The 14,088-nt window shown below is 35.9% G+C and overlaps 1 protein-coding gene across 2 annotated transcripts in view; it reads left to right on the forward strand.

The window, feature by feature from the left end:
• LOC123527396 (COP9 signalosome complex subunit 7b-like) overlaps nt 1-13,933 on the forward strand; it is a 61,330-nt gene extending 47,397 nt beyond the window's left edge. For both annotated transcript variants that reach the window (XM_053523325.1, XM_053523326.1), the window contains exons 7-9: nt 1,887-1,992; nt 8,735-8,850; nt 13,189-13,933. In XM_053523325.1, the coding sequence (XP_053379300.1) occupies nt 1,887-1,992; nt 8,735-8,850; nt 13,189-13,225 (259 nt within the window). In that variant the 3' untranslated portion in view covers nt 13,226-13,933. The remainder of the gene's footprint in view (nt 1-1,886; nt 1,993-8,734; nt 8,851-13,188) is intronic.
• Nucleotides 13,934-14,088: the final 155 nt, after the last annotated feature.

The following is a 14,088-nucleotide window of genomic DNA, read 5'->3' on the forward strand; positions in this document are numbered from 1 at the left end:
GATACTAAAACAGATGTAACCTGTGACCATTTCTCATCTTCAAACATCACCTGACCTCAGTTTGACCTTGAACTTGACCTCGTTTTTGACTTGGGTCGCTTAGTATCGACAAGGATGCCACCAGGGGCATCAAGCGTTTATTGAACGCAGCTCCTTGTTTTAAATTAGAATTTTTTGGTTGAAGTTTTTAATAAGTCAAATATCTCTGTTACTATCAAATCTTTTGACTTGAAACCTAAGATATTATTATGCCCCCCTTCGAAGGAGGGGTATATTGTTTTGCGGATGTCTGTCGGTCGGTCGGTATGTAGACCAATTCGTTTCCAGATGATAACTCAAGAACGCTTGGGACTAGGATCATGAAAGTTGATAGGGAGGTTGGTCATCACCAACAGATGACCCCTATTGATTTTCAGATCAATATGTCAAAGGTCAAGGACACAGTGACCCCGAACATTTAAACAGTTTCCGGATGATAACTTAAGAATGCTTGGGCCTAGGATCATGAAAATTGATAGGGAGGTTGGTCATGACCAGCAGATGACCCCTATTGATTTTGAGTTTAGTAGGTCAAAGATCAAGGTCACAGTGACCTGGAACAGTTAAACGGTTTCTGGATGATAACTCAAGAGTGCTTGGGCCTAGGATCATGAAAGTTGGTAGGGAGTTTGGTCATGACCAGCAGATGCCCCCTTTGATTTTGAGGCCAGTAGGTCAGGTCAAAGGTCAAGGTCACACAGTGACCAGGATCAGTAAAACGAGTAGATCAAAGGTCAAGGTCACAGTGACCAGGATCAGTAAAACGGTTTCCGGCTGATAACTCAAGAACGCTTGGACCAAGGTTCATGAAAGTTGATAGAGAGGTTAATCATGGCCAGCAGATGCCCCTTATTGATTTTGAGGTCAGTAGGTCAAAGGTCAAGGTTACATTGAACCAGTATAGTAGAACTTTTGTTTACAGTGAGCAAATAATTTCTGCTCCTTGTGCAATTACTGAATGCATCAAGGGGGGCATTTGGTGTTCTACGAGCTTTTGTTTACTATCAAAGTCTACACCAGGAGAAACATTCCCCATAACTATGATTTGAATTTTGACAGAGTTATGCCCCTTTTTAGCTTAAGAATATAGTGTTATAAAGTTTTTACTGGCAAAGCTCTTAATTCAAAGTCAAGCAGCGAGATAAGTCGAGCTTGCTTTCTTTCTTTTTTTTTTTTTTTTTTTGCTTTCTTATAGACAGCTCTTGTTCTTTATTTTTATCTGTCTGATTATAATACAACACTGATCTCTGTATTAACATTATAAGATTGATTTGCTGTAAAGGGTTTGGCTATCATCATCAGATATCATCAGTTATACCGGTATGTTTAGAGAGAGGGAGGTGTGTGTGCATGTGCATGCGTGTGTGTGTGTGCTTGTGTGTGTGTGTCTGTGTCAATTCTTGTCTGGGCTGTAACTTCAACATTCCTAGGGGGATTTGAAAATAATTGACAAAAATGTTGACCATATTGAGAAGGTGTATGTCCCGCTTATGACCCGTGTCTCTCAGGATAGGCAAAAGTCACAAACCCAAACCCTAACACAAATGTTCATCTAATCCCAAGGGTGGCTTCAGGGGCATTTGTCACTAATAGTGACAGCTCTTGTTGTTGCTATGATTATCAATAAAAACCACAAAAAAATACTGGATAATAAGAAAATAAACTGTTGTATAGAAAAAGTACTAGTAAATTTTATGAATAGTATCACATGGTCATGTTGGATTACAGAAATAGATGTACCAGTGCCCTTTCCTTTTGATAGGGTGTGACATTGTCTTGCATGATGGACACTGATTTTAGTGACAGGGTATGATGTTGTAACTTACTGTTACTTGATGTTAATACAGGTGTTCTGGTTGTGAAGCAGTTTTACAGGGAATAGAAACACAGATCACAAAGGCCAATCAGAACAAAGAAAATAACCTCAGGCAAAAACAGAAAATGGAACAAGAGGTATAGTTGATGTTATAACATTGTTTTTGGACTGTATCCGGGAATACACATGTTTAAATAAGAGGTAGAGTAAATGTTCAAAGGGCTTTATTAGGAATATACGAGGGGTTCACCCCTGTCTAAACAAGAGATAGAGTAAATTTTCAAAGGTTTTATTAGGAATATACGAGGGGTTCACACCTGTCTAGGCAAGAGGTATAGTAAATGTTCAAAGGCTTTATTAGGAATATATGAGGAGTTCACACCTGTCTAAACTAAAGAGGTATAGTAAATGTTTCAAAGGCTTTATTAGGAATATACAAGGGGTTCACACCTGTCTAAACTAAAGAGGTATAGTAAATGTTCATAGGCTTTATTAGGAATATACGAGAGGTTCACACCTGTCTAAACTAAAGAGGTATAGTAAATGTTTCAAAGGCTTTATTAGGAATATACGAGGGGTTCACACCTGTCTTAACTAAAGAGGTATAGTAAATGTTCAAAGGCTTTATTAGGAATATACGAGGGGTTCACACCTGTCTAAACTAAAGAGGTATAGTAAATGTTCAAAGGCTTTATTAGGAATATACGAGGGGTTCACACCTGTCTAAACAAGAGGTAGTGTAAATGTTCAAAGGCTTTATTAGGAATATACGAGGGGTTCACACCTGTCTAAACTAAAGAGGTATAGTAAATGTTTAAAGGCTTTATTAGGAATATACGAGGGGTTCACACCTGTCTAAACAAGAGGTAGGTAAATGTTCAAAGGCTTTATTAGGAATATACGAGGGGTTCACACCTGTCTAAACAAGAGGTAGAGTAAATGTTCAAAGGCTTTATTAGGAATATACGAGGGGTTCACACCTGTCTAAACAAGAGGTAGAGTAAATGTTCAAAGGCTTTATTAGGAATATACGAGGGGTTCACACCTGTCTAAACTAAAGAGGTATAGTAAATGTTCAAAGGCTTTATTAGGAATATACGAGGGGTTCACACCTGTCTAAACAAGAGGTAGAGTAAATTTTCAAAGGTTTTATTAGGAATATACGAGGGGTTCACACCTGTCTAGGCAAGAGGTATAGTAAATGTTCAAAGGCTTTATTAGGAATATACGAGGGGTTCACACCTGTCTAAACAAGAGGTAGAGTAAATTTTCAAAGGTTTTATTAGGAATATACGAGGGGTTCACACCTGTCTAGGCAAGAGGTATAGTAAATGTTCAAAGGCTTTATTTGGAATATATGAGGGGTTCACACCTGTCTAAACAAGAGGTAGAGTAAATGTTCAAAGGCTTTATTAGGAATATATAAGGGGTTCACACCTATCTAGGCAAGAGGTATAGTAAATGTTCAAAGGCTTTATTAGGAATATACGAGGGGTTCACACCTGTCTAAACTAAAGAGGTATAGTAAATGTTCAAAGGCTTTATTAGGAATATACGAGGGGTTCACACCTGTCTAAACAAGAAGTAGTGTAAATGTTCAAAGGTTTTATTAGGAATTTATGCGGGGTTCACACCTGTCTAACCAAGAGGGAGAGTAAATGTTCAAAGGCTTTATTAGTAATATATCACCCACATCATGTGACACAAGGTGCAAAATTCTTGACACCAATTTTTCATGAATTATGCCCCCTTTTACTTAGAATTTAAGGTTAATTTTGGTGCATTTTCACTGTATCTCAGTTATTACTAAATGGATTTGATTCAAACTTAAAATAGATATTCCATCTTATCACCCACATCATGTGACACAAGGTGCATAACTTTGGCACCAATTTTTCATGAATTATGCCCTCTTACTTATAATTTAAGGTTAATTTTGATGCATTTTCACTGTATCTCAGTTATTACTAAATGGATTTGATTCAAACTTAAAATAGATATTCCACCCTATCACCCACATCATGTGACACAAGGTGCATAACTCTGACACCAATTTTTCATGAATTATGCCCCCTTTTACTTAGAATATAAGTTTAATTTTGATACATTTTCGCTATATCTCAGTTATTACGAAATGCATTTGTTTCAAACTTGAAGTGGTTGCTCCACATCATCACCCACATCATATGATGCAAGGTGCATAACTCTTGCACCAATATTTCCTGAATTATGCCCCCTTTTTGTTTAGAATTATACTTATTTAGTGTTTTGATACACTTTATCTGTACCTCACTTATTATTTGATATTTTTTAACACAGACTCAAGCTATTGTGCAATATTCATCCACCATTGGAGTCATTAAACACTCCAGTCACAGTTCTTGACAGATTTAAATGTTTTTGGTACACAGGTGTAACATCATAAAATACAGGTAACATTCGACTTTGGCTACAAACCATCAAATTTATATGTAGTTATGTCCCCTTTGCAACTTAAAATTTGTCAAACTCATGGTTGCTGGACAATAACTCACAAAAGGCTTGACAGATTTAGATAAATTTTGGTACACAGATGTAACATCATAAAATACAGGTAACGTTCGACTTTGGCTACAAACCACCAATTTTATATGTAGTTATGGCCCCTTTCCAACTTAAAATTTGTCAAACTCATGGTTGCCGGACAGTAACTCACAAAAGGCTTGACAGATTTAGATAAATTTTGGTACACAGGTGTAACATTATAAAATACAGGTCAAGTTGGATTTAAATTGCACCTTCTTATGGCCATGTCTTTCTTATGGTTGCCATTCTCCTGTGACAAGACCGTAATGTGGGGGTATTCGTTAGTCCTGTGACAGTTCTAGTTTTCCCTATATGTATATAGTGGTTTTAAAATAGTTCCACACAAATGATCTTTGGATGACCCACACAGGATTGTTCAGTTGATCTGATTCTTCAAGAAACATGGTCACCTGAGGGCATGGTCACTTTCCTTGTATGTTCATATTGGAAACTGTACAAATCATCTTGTCAAAATCAAAAATTGCTGGACTGATTTTAAAATAGTTCCACACAAATGATCCATGGGTGACTCTCTCCCAAGATTGTTCAACTGATTCTGATTTTTCAAGAAACTTACTTGCCAGAGGGCATGGTCACTTTTCCCAATATGCATATAGTGGAAACTATGAAAAGATCTTCTTCCCAGAAACTGGTGGCCTAATTTAGAAATAATTGTATACAAACGTTCCTTCAGAAACCCTTTACCAATACAAGATTTGTCAACAAAATGGCTGCCAGAGCTAAAAGTAGTACAATCATCAATAAAAACTGGTCTGATTTTAAAATGATTTCAAAGAAATGTTCCTTTGGTGTCCCTCAACAATGAGTTTTAAGCTCATATGATCTTTATTCAGGGTGAGTTATTAGTATAGGTTGATGGTCAAGCTTCTTGCTTCAACATTTTTAATTAAACATGTTTTCCTGTGAACCTCTTGGCCTGGATGTTCCTCTTCCAAATTTTATCAAAGAATCCCATTCCATGCAGAATGCAGGTTGCAGTGGCAACCAAAAGGAAAACAATTTTAAAGTCTTTTTGCCTAAAACCTCGAGGCTTCGAGTGGATGTATTTAGTATGCAGCATTGTCAAGTGGTCCTCAGAAATGTGGGCCACCAGTTTCCTCATGTGTTTTAAAAAGGGAACTTTAAAAAGTCTTTTTGTAAAAAACTGACTGTCTGATTGTAAAATAATTTCATAAAAAATGTTACACCAAGAGTATTCAGTATTCATAATATTCAGCTATGTGGAAAAGCAGGCCGCCAGAGCTAAAAATAGAAAAATCTTCAAAGGCTATGTTCCCTCAAACCTCTAGTCTGATTTTGAAAAAAAAAATCACAGAAATGTTCCTTGTGTGACTAAAATTGCTAAAATGATCTTGATTTGTTTAAAACTATGTCTGCCAGGAATAGGTATAGTTTTTGTCAAGCATGCCTGTGGAGGCGAAGACATAGTCCTCCAAATAGCTGTTTGGTGTATGTGTGTCGTGCGTCCGTCCGGATTCTTTTGTCCGGACCATAACTTTGACATGCATGGAGCAATCTTGTTTTAATTTGGCATGAATGTTAACCTCAGTGAGACGGAGTGTCATGCGCAAACCCCAGGTTCCTATCTGAAAGGTCATGGTCAAAGTTGGAGGTCAAAGCTGAGCTGTGACACATTTGTGAGCAATATAGGGTCAACATGGTCCTCTTGTTAGCTCACCTGAGCCAAAGGCTCATGGTGAGCTTTTGTGACCGCTGAATGTCCGTCATACGTCGTGCGTCCGTCATCAATTTGTAAAAAAATCTTCCTGAAAATCACTGGGCAAATTACACCAAACTTCACATGAAGGATCCTTGGGTGGCCCCCTTTCAAAATTATTCAAAGAATTGAACTCCATGCAGAACTCTGGTTGCCATGGCAACTGAAAGGAAAAACTTTAAAACTCTTCTTGTCCAAAACCACAGGGCCTAGGGCTTTGATATCTGGTGTGTAGCATCATCTAGTGGTCCTGTACCAAAATTGTTCAAATTATCCCCCTAGGGTCAAATATGGCCCCGCCCCAGGGGTCACATGGTTTATATAGACTTATATAGGGAAAACTTTGAAAATCTTCTTGTACAAAACCACACAGCCTAGGGCTTTGATATTTGGTATGTAGCATCATCTAGTGGTCCTCTACCAAGATTTTTCAAAGTATCCCCCTAGGGTCAAATATGGCCCTGCCCCGGGGGTCCCAAGTTTTACATAGACTTATATAGGAAAAAAAGTTCAAAAATCTTCTTCTCTGAAACCACAACACTTAGACCTTTGATATTTGAGTTGTAGCATTGTCTTATGGTCTTCAACCAAAATTGTTCAAATTTTACCCCTGGGGTGAAAAGAGGCCCTGCCTGGGAGACTTATATAGGGAAAATTTTGAAAATCTTCTTGTACAAAACCATACGGCCTAGGGCTTTGATGTTTGGTATGTAGCATCATTTAGTGGTCCTCTACCAAGATTGTTCAAATTATCCCTCTAGGGTCAAATATGGACCTGCCCCGGGGGTCCCAAGCTTTACATAGACTTATATAGGAAATATAGAAAAAAAGTTTAAAAGTCTTCTCCTCTGAAACCACAACATTTAGAACTTTGATATTTGGTTTGTAGCATTGTCTTATGGTCCTCAACCAAAATTGTTCAAATTGTACCCCTGGGGGTCCCAAGTTTTATATAGACTTATATAGGAAAAAACTTTAAAAATCTTCTTGTCTGAAACCATATGACCTAGGCTTTTGATATTTGGTATGATGTATTGTCTAGTAGTCATCTACCAAAATTGTTCAAATTATGCCCCTGGGGTTAAAAGAGGCCCTGCCCTTGGATCACTTAGTTATTATGTGAGTTGTATAGGAAAAAATACTTAAAAAAATCATCTGATCCTATTTCCAAGACTGTTTAATTATGATTACCTGATGACCCCAAGTAATATGATGTCACTTGACTGTGACCTTGACCTATGACCTACTTTCCTGTTTTTTTAAGATACAGCCTTGAAGTTTTGATGACGTACACAGTTTTGCACACCAATCATAAAACTGAATTTCATTGACCATGAATGTGGCCTACTGACTTTCTTAATATTTTATTATCAGTTTGACATTTAAAACATGTAGCTCCTATTACTCAGGTGAGCGATCCAGGGTCATCATGACCCTCTTGTTTTAAATATATGCCCCTTTTTCAATACAGCAATGTTTGGTCTTTAACTCTTGTCATGTTGAGCTTTTAGGATTGTAGATTGGTCATCGTCTGTCCTTCCGTCATCTGATCGTCTATCATCCTCAATATCTTTAAAGAATAACTCCTAAAAAAAAAATGCAAAGTCAGTAGGTCATCAATGCAGAATTGTGGTTGCCATTGAAACCAAAAGAAAAACCTTTAAAATCGACTCCCTAGAAACAGCTGGCTAGATTTCAAACTTGTTTCATAGCAGTGTTCCTTGGGTGACCCTCTGTGAAATTCCTTCAAATTATTTTGATTAGTAAAACATATACCAACAGTACTAGTTTTCTCTATACTGCTGTATGGAAGATATGATAGAAAATCTTCACTGAAACAGCCAGCCCCAGTTCAAAATAATTTTACTGAATTGTCCTTTGGGTACACTTTGCCAAATTCCTTTAAGCTATGTCCATTTGTTTGATAACATGACTATCAGGTGCAGGGCTAGTTTTCTCTGTATGACTATAGGGAGAACAGTAAATGTAATGTTCCTTGGGTAACCCTTTATGTTCCTTCAGATCATTCCTCTTCATGGCCACCAGGGGATGAGGTAGGTTTTCTTTTAAACGTTTAGATGGTTAACTTTTAGAGCCTTCTTTTCAGGAACTGCTGGCCAGACTTCAAACTAATTTTTTGCTATCACTGCCAATGATAAAAGAACTTGGTTATGTTAGTCTTGCCTGACTATAATGGTTGACTTGGAAATAGTGGAATAGTAGAATGTGGTGTGTTATGGACAGCTCTTGTTATATACAGGTGTTCCATTGCAAAATGTAAATGTATTACAGCCCTATAATGCTTAATTAATACAAGTTTGATTAGAAGAAATGAATGCTTACCAACATAATATTCATTCACTTAAGCTTTTTACATGTTTTATGCTAGAAAAGGTTTACCAGCAGCTACAGTGTCCCCAGTTTCAGATGAAAACATATTAATTATGATTATCCCTACAGTGTAGAACTTCATCTAAATATATATATTTTACAATTTAATATGTTATAGACATTTCTGTCATCTGTGTTTTGTCTATGCCTGTTCAACTGTGTATACATGAAATATCTGTTTATAGATCACAAACATCAAGAAAACATTGAAGAGTACACACGCTGATGAGGAAAGTATGGTAACAGAGTCTGTGTCAGTTACTGCAGATAAACCTTCCAAGAAACCCTCTAAAGCCAAAGGGTAAGCTTATTATCATATAGGCTTGCTTGTGTCTCACTACAGCTTGATTCATATATAAACTGATACTTTCATTAATTGATTACAAATAACATTTATTCTTTCACCACTTGTACATAATTTTATCTTATTCTAATCTCTCTTCATTGTACCATAATTATGCTGTTTTTCTGCCACTAAGAATTAATTTGTTTATAATATGTTATTTTGATTCATGTCTTTCACTTCACTGTCTATGTTACATACTTGGAATGAATTTTAACATTATTATGTTAGAGGACCATATGTTAGACTGGCTGTAACCAAATATGTTATCCTCTTTAAATATAGTTATTATTATTATTATCATTATTATAAATTGATTCCACTCCATAACTTTTATATGCATTGATGGATTATCTTAGTGCTACACACAAATGTTCCCCATGATGAGACAATGTATCTACACATGATCTATGCTTGTCGGTTAACGGTCAAGGTCACCGTTTAAGGTCAAGTAAAAATTTGTTTCTGCTCCATAACTTTTAAATTCATTGAAGGATTTTTAAGCTTATCTGAGCACAAAGTGCTCATGGTGAGATATTGTGATCATGCTGTGTCCATTGTGCATCCGTCCGTCCATCGTCAACAATTGTGTTTAAATGACATCTCCTCCAGAACCACAGAATGGATTTTGATGAAACTTGGCGTGGACGTTCCTCTACCAAGTTGTTCAAATGAATCTGCTTGGTTGCACATAGGGGCCGCCAGAGCTAAAAATAGAAATATCTTCGAATGACATCTCCTAAACCAGTGGTCCGATTTTGAAATAATTTCATACAAATAGTCCTTATATCACCCTGTACCAAGATTGTTCAAATTATACCGATTTGTCAAAAAACATGGCCACCAGGGGGCATGGTCACTTTTCCTTATATGTATATAGTGGAAACATTAAAAATCTTTTTGTGTGAAAATGTTAAAAGCCCGATTTTAAAATAATTATACACAAATGGTCCTTGTGTGACCCTCTACCAAGATTGTTCAAATTATTTTGATTCATTAAAAAACATGGCCGCCAGGGTGCATGGTCACTTTTCCCTATATGTATATAGTGGAAATTAAAAAAAAACTTCTTTTGTGAAACTGCTAGCCAGATTTTAAAACGATTTTACACAAATGGTCCTTGTGTGACCTTCTACCAAGAATGTTCAAATTATTTTGATTCGTAAAAAAAGCATGGCCGCCAGAGGGCGTGGTCACTTTTCCCTATATGTATATAGTGGACATTTTAAAAATCTTCTTGTGTGAAACTGCTAGCCCGATTTTAAAATAATTTTACATAAATGGTCCTTTTGTGACCCTCTATCAAGATTGTTACAATTAGTCTGATTCCTCAAAAAACATGGCCGCCAGAGGGCATGGTCACTTTTCATCAACAATTTCTTTAAACATCTCCTCCACAACCACTGAATAGATTTTGATGAAACTTTATACAAATGATCTCTGGGAAGCCTTCTTTCAAGGTTGTTCAAATGGTTCCGGTTCATTGAACATATGGGTCTTTTTGGTTAATAATAGGTTTTCAGATATCAGACTTTAAAAATCTTGTTCTCTAGAGCTTTGATATTTGGCCTGTAATATAAGGGATTGACTCTCTACCATAATTATCCTAAGGTCAAGAATGGCCACACCCCTGTGTGTGGCATGTACTTACTATAGACTTATATATAAGAAACTTTGAAAATCTTTTTCTCTGAATCAATAATAGCTAGAGCCTTGATATATATGGCGTGTGATATCAGAGTTGTACCGTAATTGTTCAAATTATTGCCCTAGGTGTGACATTTATATAATTTAGGCTAACATAGAAGAAACCTAACTCTGTACTTGTACCATTACGTTAAACAAACACACTTGAAGCCTTGTACACAGGTGAGCGCTTTAGGGTCAGTAACCCGCTTGTTTATTAATACACAGGAATGTTTTCCATGATTAGACGAAGTGTCGCGCACATGACCCATGGTTGTCAGTCAGAGGTCAAGGTCACTATTGAAAGTCAATTAAAATTCTTTCTGCATCATAAGTTTTATGTGCATAAATGGATTATCTTGATACTGTCCCCATGATGAGACAGTATGTTGCATACATGATCTTTGTTTGTAGGTCAAGGTCACTATTGAAATTTGTATAAAAATAGTTTTTGTTAGCTCGACTATACCAGCGTCGGCGTCGGCGTCTTTCCGCATCCCCACCTTGGTTAAAGTTTTGGTGCACTTTCTCTTTTTTCAACTTATTTCTGTAATTACTTGATGGATTTGATTCAAACTTGAAATACTTATTCCTCATCATCATCCACATCATCTGACATAAGGGCCATAATTCTGGCAGCTATATTTCATGAATTATCCCCCCTTTTCACTTAGATTTTCAGGTTAAAGTTTTGATGCACTTTCACTCTATCTCTGTTATTACTGAATGGATTTGATTCAAACTTAAAATAGTTGTTCAACATCATCACCCACATCATATGACACAAGGTGCATAACTCTGGCACCATTTTTTCATGAATTATTGCCCCTTTTTACTTAGAATTTCAGGTTAAAGTTTTGGTGCACTTTCACTCTACCTCTGTTATTACTGAATGGATTTGATTCAAACTTAAAATAGTTGTTCAGCATCATCACCCACATCATATGACACAAGATGCATAACTCTGGCACAATTTTTCATGAATTATTCCCCTTTTTACTTAGAATTTCAGGTTAAAGTTTTATGCACTTTCACTATCTCTGTTATTTCTGAATGGATCTGTTTCAAACTTAAACAATTGTTCAACATCATTACCCTTATAATATGACACAAGGTGCATAACTCTGGGACCAATTTTTCATGAATTATTTCCCTTTTTATTTAGAATTTTAGGTTAAAGTTTTGATGCACTTTCACTCTGTCTCTGTTATTACTGAATGGATTTGATTCAAACTTAAAATAGTTGTTCAACATCATCACCCACACCATATGATGCAAGGTGCATAACTCTGGCACCAATTTTTCATTAATTATTCCCCCTTTTTACTTAGAATTTTAGGTTAAAGTGTTGATGCACTTTCACTCTGTCCCGGTTATTACTGAATGGATTTGATTCAAACTTAAAATAATTGTTCAACGTCATCACCGACACTATATGACACAAGCTGCATAACTCTGGCACCAATATTTAATGAATTATGCCCCTTTTTGCTTAGGATATACTTATATAGTGTTTTGATACATTTTATCTTTACCTCTCTTATTACTTTAAGTTGATATTTTTGACATAGACTCAGGCTATTGTGCAATATCTTCATCCACAATTGGAGTCATTAAACACTCCAGTGACAGCTCTAGTTTCCTCAGATGTGCCCAGTTTCACTATCCAGCATCGAAATAGTCGAGCGCGCTGTCTCCTGTGACAGCTCTTGTTTCTTAGCTTCTAAATGCTTTGAAGCAATTTTTGTCCTAACACTGTTGCCAACAACCACAAGGGAAGAACACTAACAAAGCTTTCCACCAGTAGGGGGCTTCTGTATTGCAAGTGCAATACTTGGTCACTTGTGTTAAATGGTTCTGCTTCACTGCAGAAAAAAGATAACCTTTAAACAACTTCTCATGAACCACTTGATTGATGCTCATCAAACCTTCTCAGAAGCATCCTCATAAAAATTTGTTCAATGGTTACACTTGACTGCACTTAGTTGCCTCAAGAACTTAAACTGGAAAAATATTAAAATAATTTCTTTACAAGAATGCATTTCTAAAAACCTTGGTCTGTAGCATCTTACAGAAGGATCATTCTCAAATTTGTTTAATTGGTTTCACTTGACTGCATTTAATGGCAGCAAGAGCTGAAAATTAAAAACTTTCTGCTTTTTATATTAATTTACAAGAGCCGCCACATGGCACTTCAAGATCGCTGCTAGTTAATCAAATCTATAAGGAAATCCTTCGGAAGCATAGAATGCAATGAAGTAAAATGATAGCAAATTCGGTTCTTGGGAGTGAAATGAAAGTGTAACGTGCCTAAAGTACCAGCTTAAGCAGAGTTCTGTTACATATTGAATAGACTCCCATGATCTGAAAGGACCAGAAAATATAACAACACTAAATGATGTGTTATATCGGGGGTATTTTCTGCAGAATGTGTTATCACTGATCACCAATTTTATGAGAGAACTTCCACATTTTAGCATAAGTTTACTTCTGTTCCTTGTAATGTTTGTCTACACAGACTTAGTTTATGTTTTATCAGTTTATATTTATAAGAATGTTATTTCATATTCACAGTTTACATATTTGAATGCTAATGATATATATTTACAGTTTACGAGGAAGTAGTGGTACTAAACTCTGGAAATGACAAGGAACCTGTGGTACTAAACTATAAAATGTGATAGAAGATAGACAATTGTAACAGTATAAAAACTGGGAGTTGATTGGATAACTGTCTAAAGTGCTAAAACAAATACATGCATGTTACTGGATATGAAATGTCTCTCTCATTGGTAACTCTGAATAAAATCAAGAATTAATACACTGCCTTAGAATCTTGTTTGCAGATAGGTTTGGAAGTATGACACAATTCTTCTGTAGATATTTGGTAGAAATGAACATGCTCAGAAATGATAGAATGAAAAAAAGTAACTTCTTCATATAATTTTACTTCCAGATTTACATAACAAACACATCATATACAAAATTTGTTGTTTGGAAATTGAGGCAGTATCAAGATATATGTCATTTAAACTTTTAAAGATGACTGGATAATGAAAGTAACATTGAATGATTGAGCATAAACCTATTCTTACATAGAACATGATTTTATAGTGGTTTTCATGTTAACATAAAATGTTGTAATAAAACATAATTGCTGCAGACTTCAACATTTTTTAGTACAGTTGCTATCATAAAAAATTTATGCATACTAAGCCATAGAAAATATTTGTTAAGAATTTTAACTATGTAACACAGCCTTTATCAGTTACTGCAAAAGAGACTGGTATTTATTTTTATCCAAATTGTATGTTTAACATGTATTATTGTGATAAAGTGTTGATATTTTCTTGAGCATATTGAGTTCATTTGTTAAACTGTAGGTATGGAATGCTTTAAGTGTGTACCATTTTTATGTTCTCCCCTTGGTGGTGGCAAATAGTAATTGCATTGCCAATCCGTCAATTTGTGTCCTGTCCGTAACTGTCATTCATGGATGGATTTCGAAAA

Source organism: Mercenaria mercenaria, chromosome 14, assembly GCF_021730395.1.
Source record: "Mercenaria mercenaria strain notata chromosome 14, MADL_Memer_1, whole genome shotgun sequence".
In the NCBI taxonomy this organism is placed as follows: Eukaryota; Metazoa; Mollusca; class Bivalvia; order Venerida; family Veneridae; genus Mercenaria; species Mercenaria mercenaria.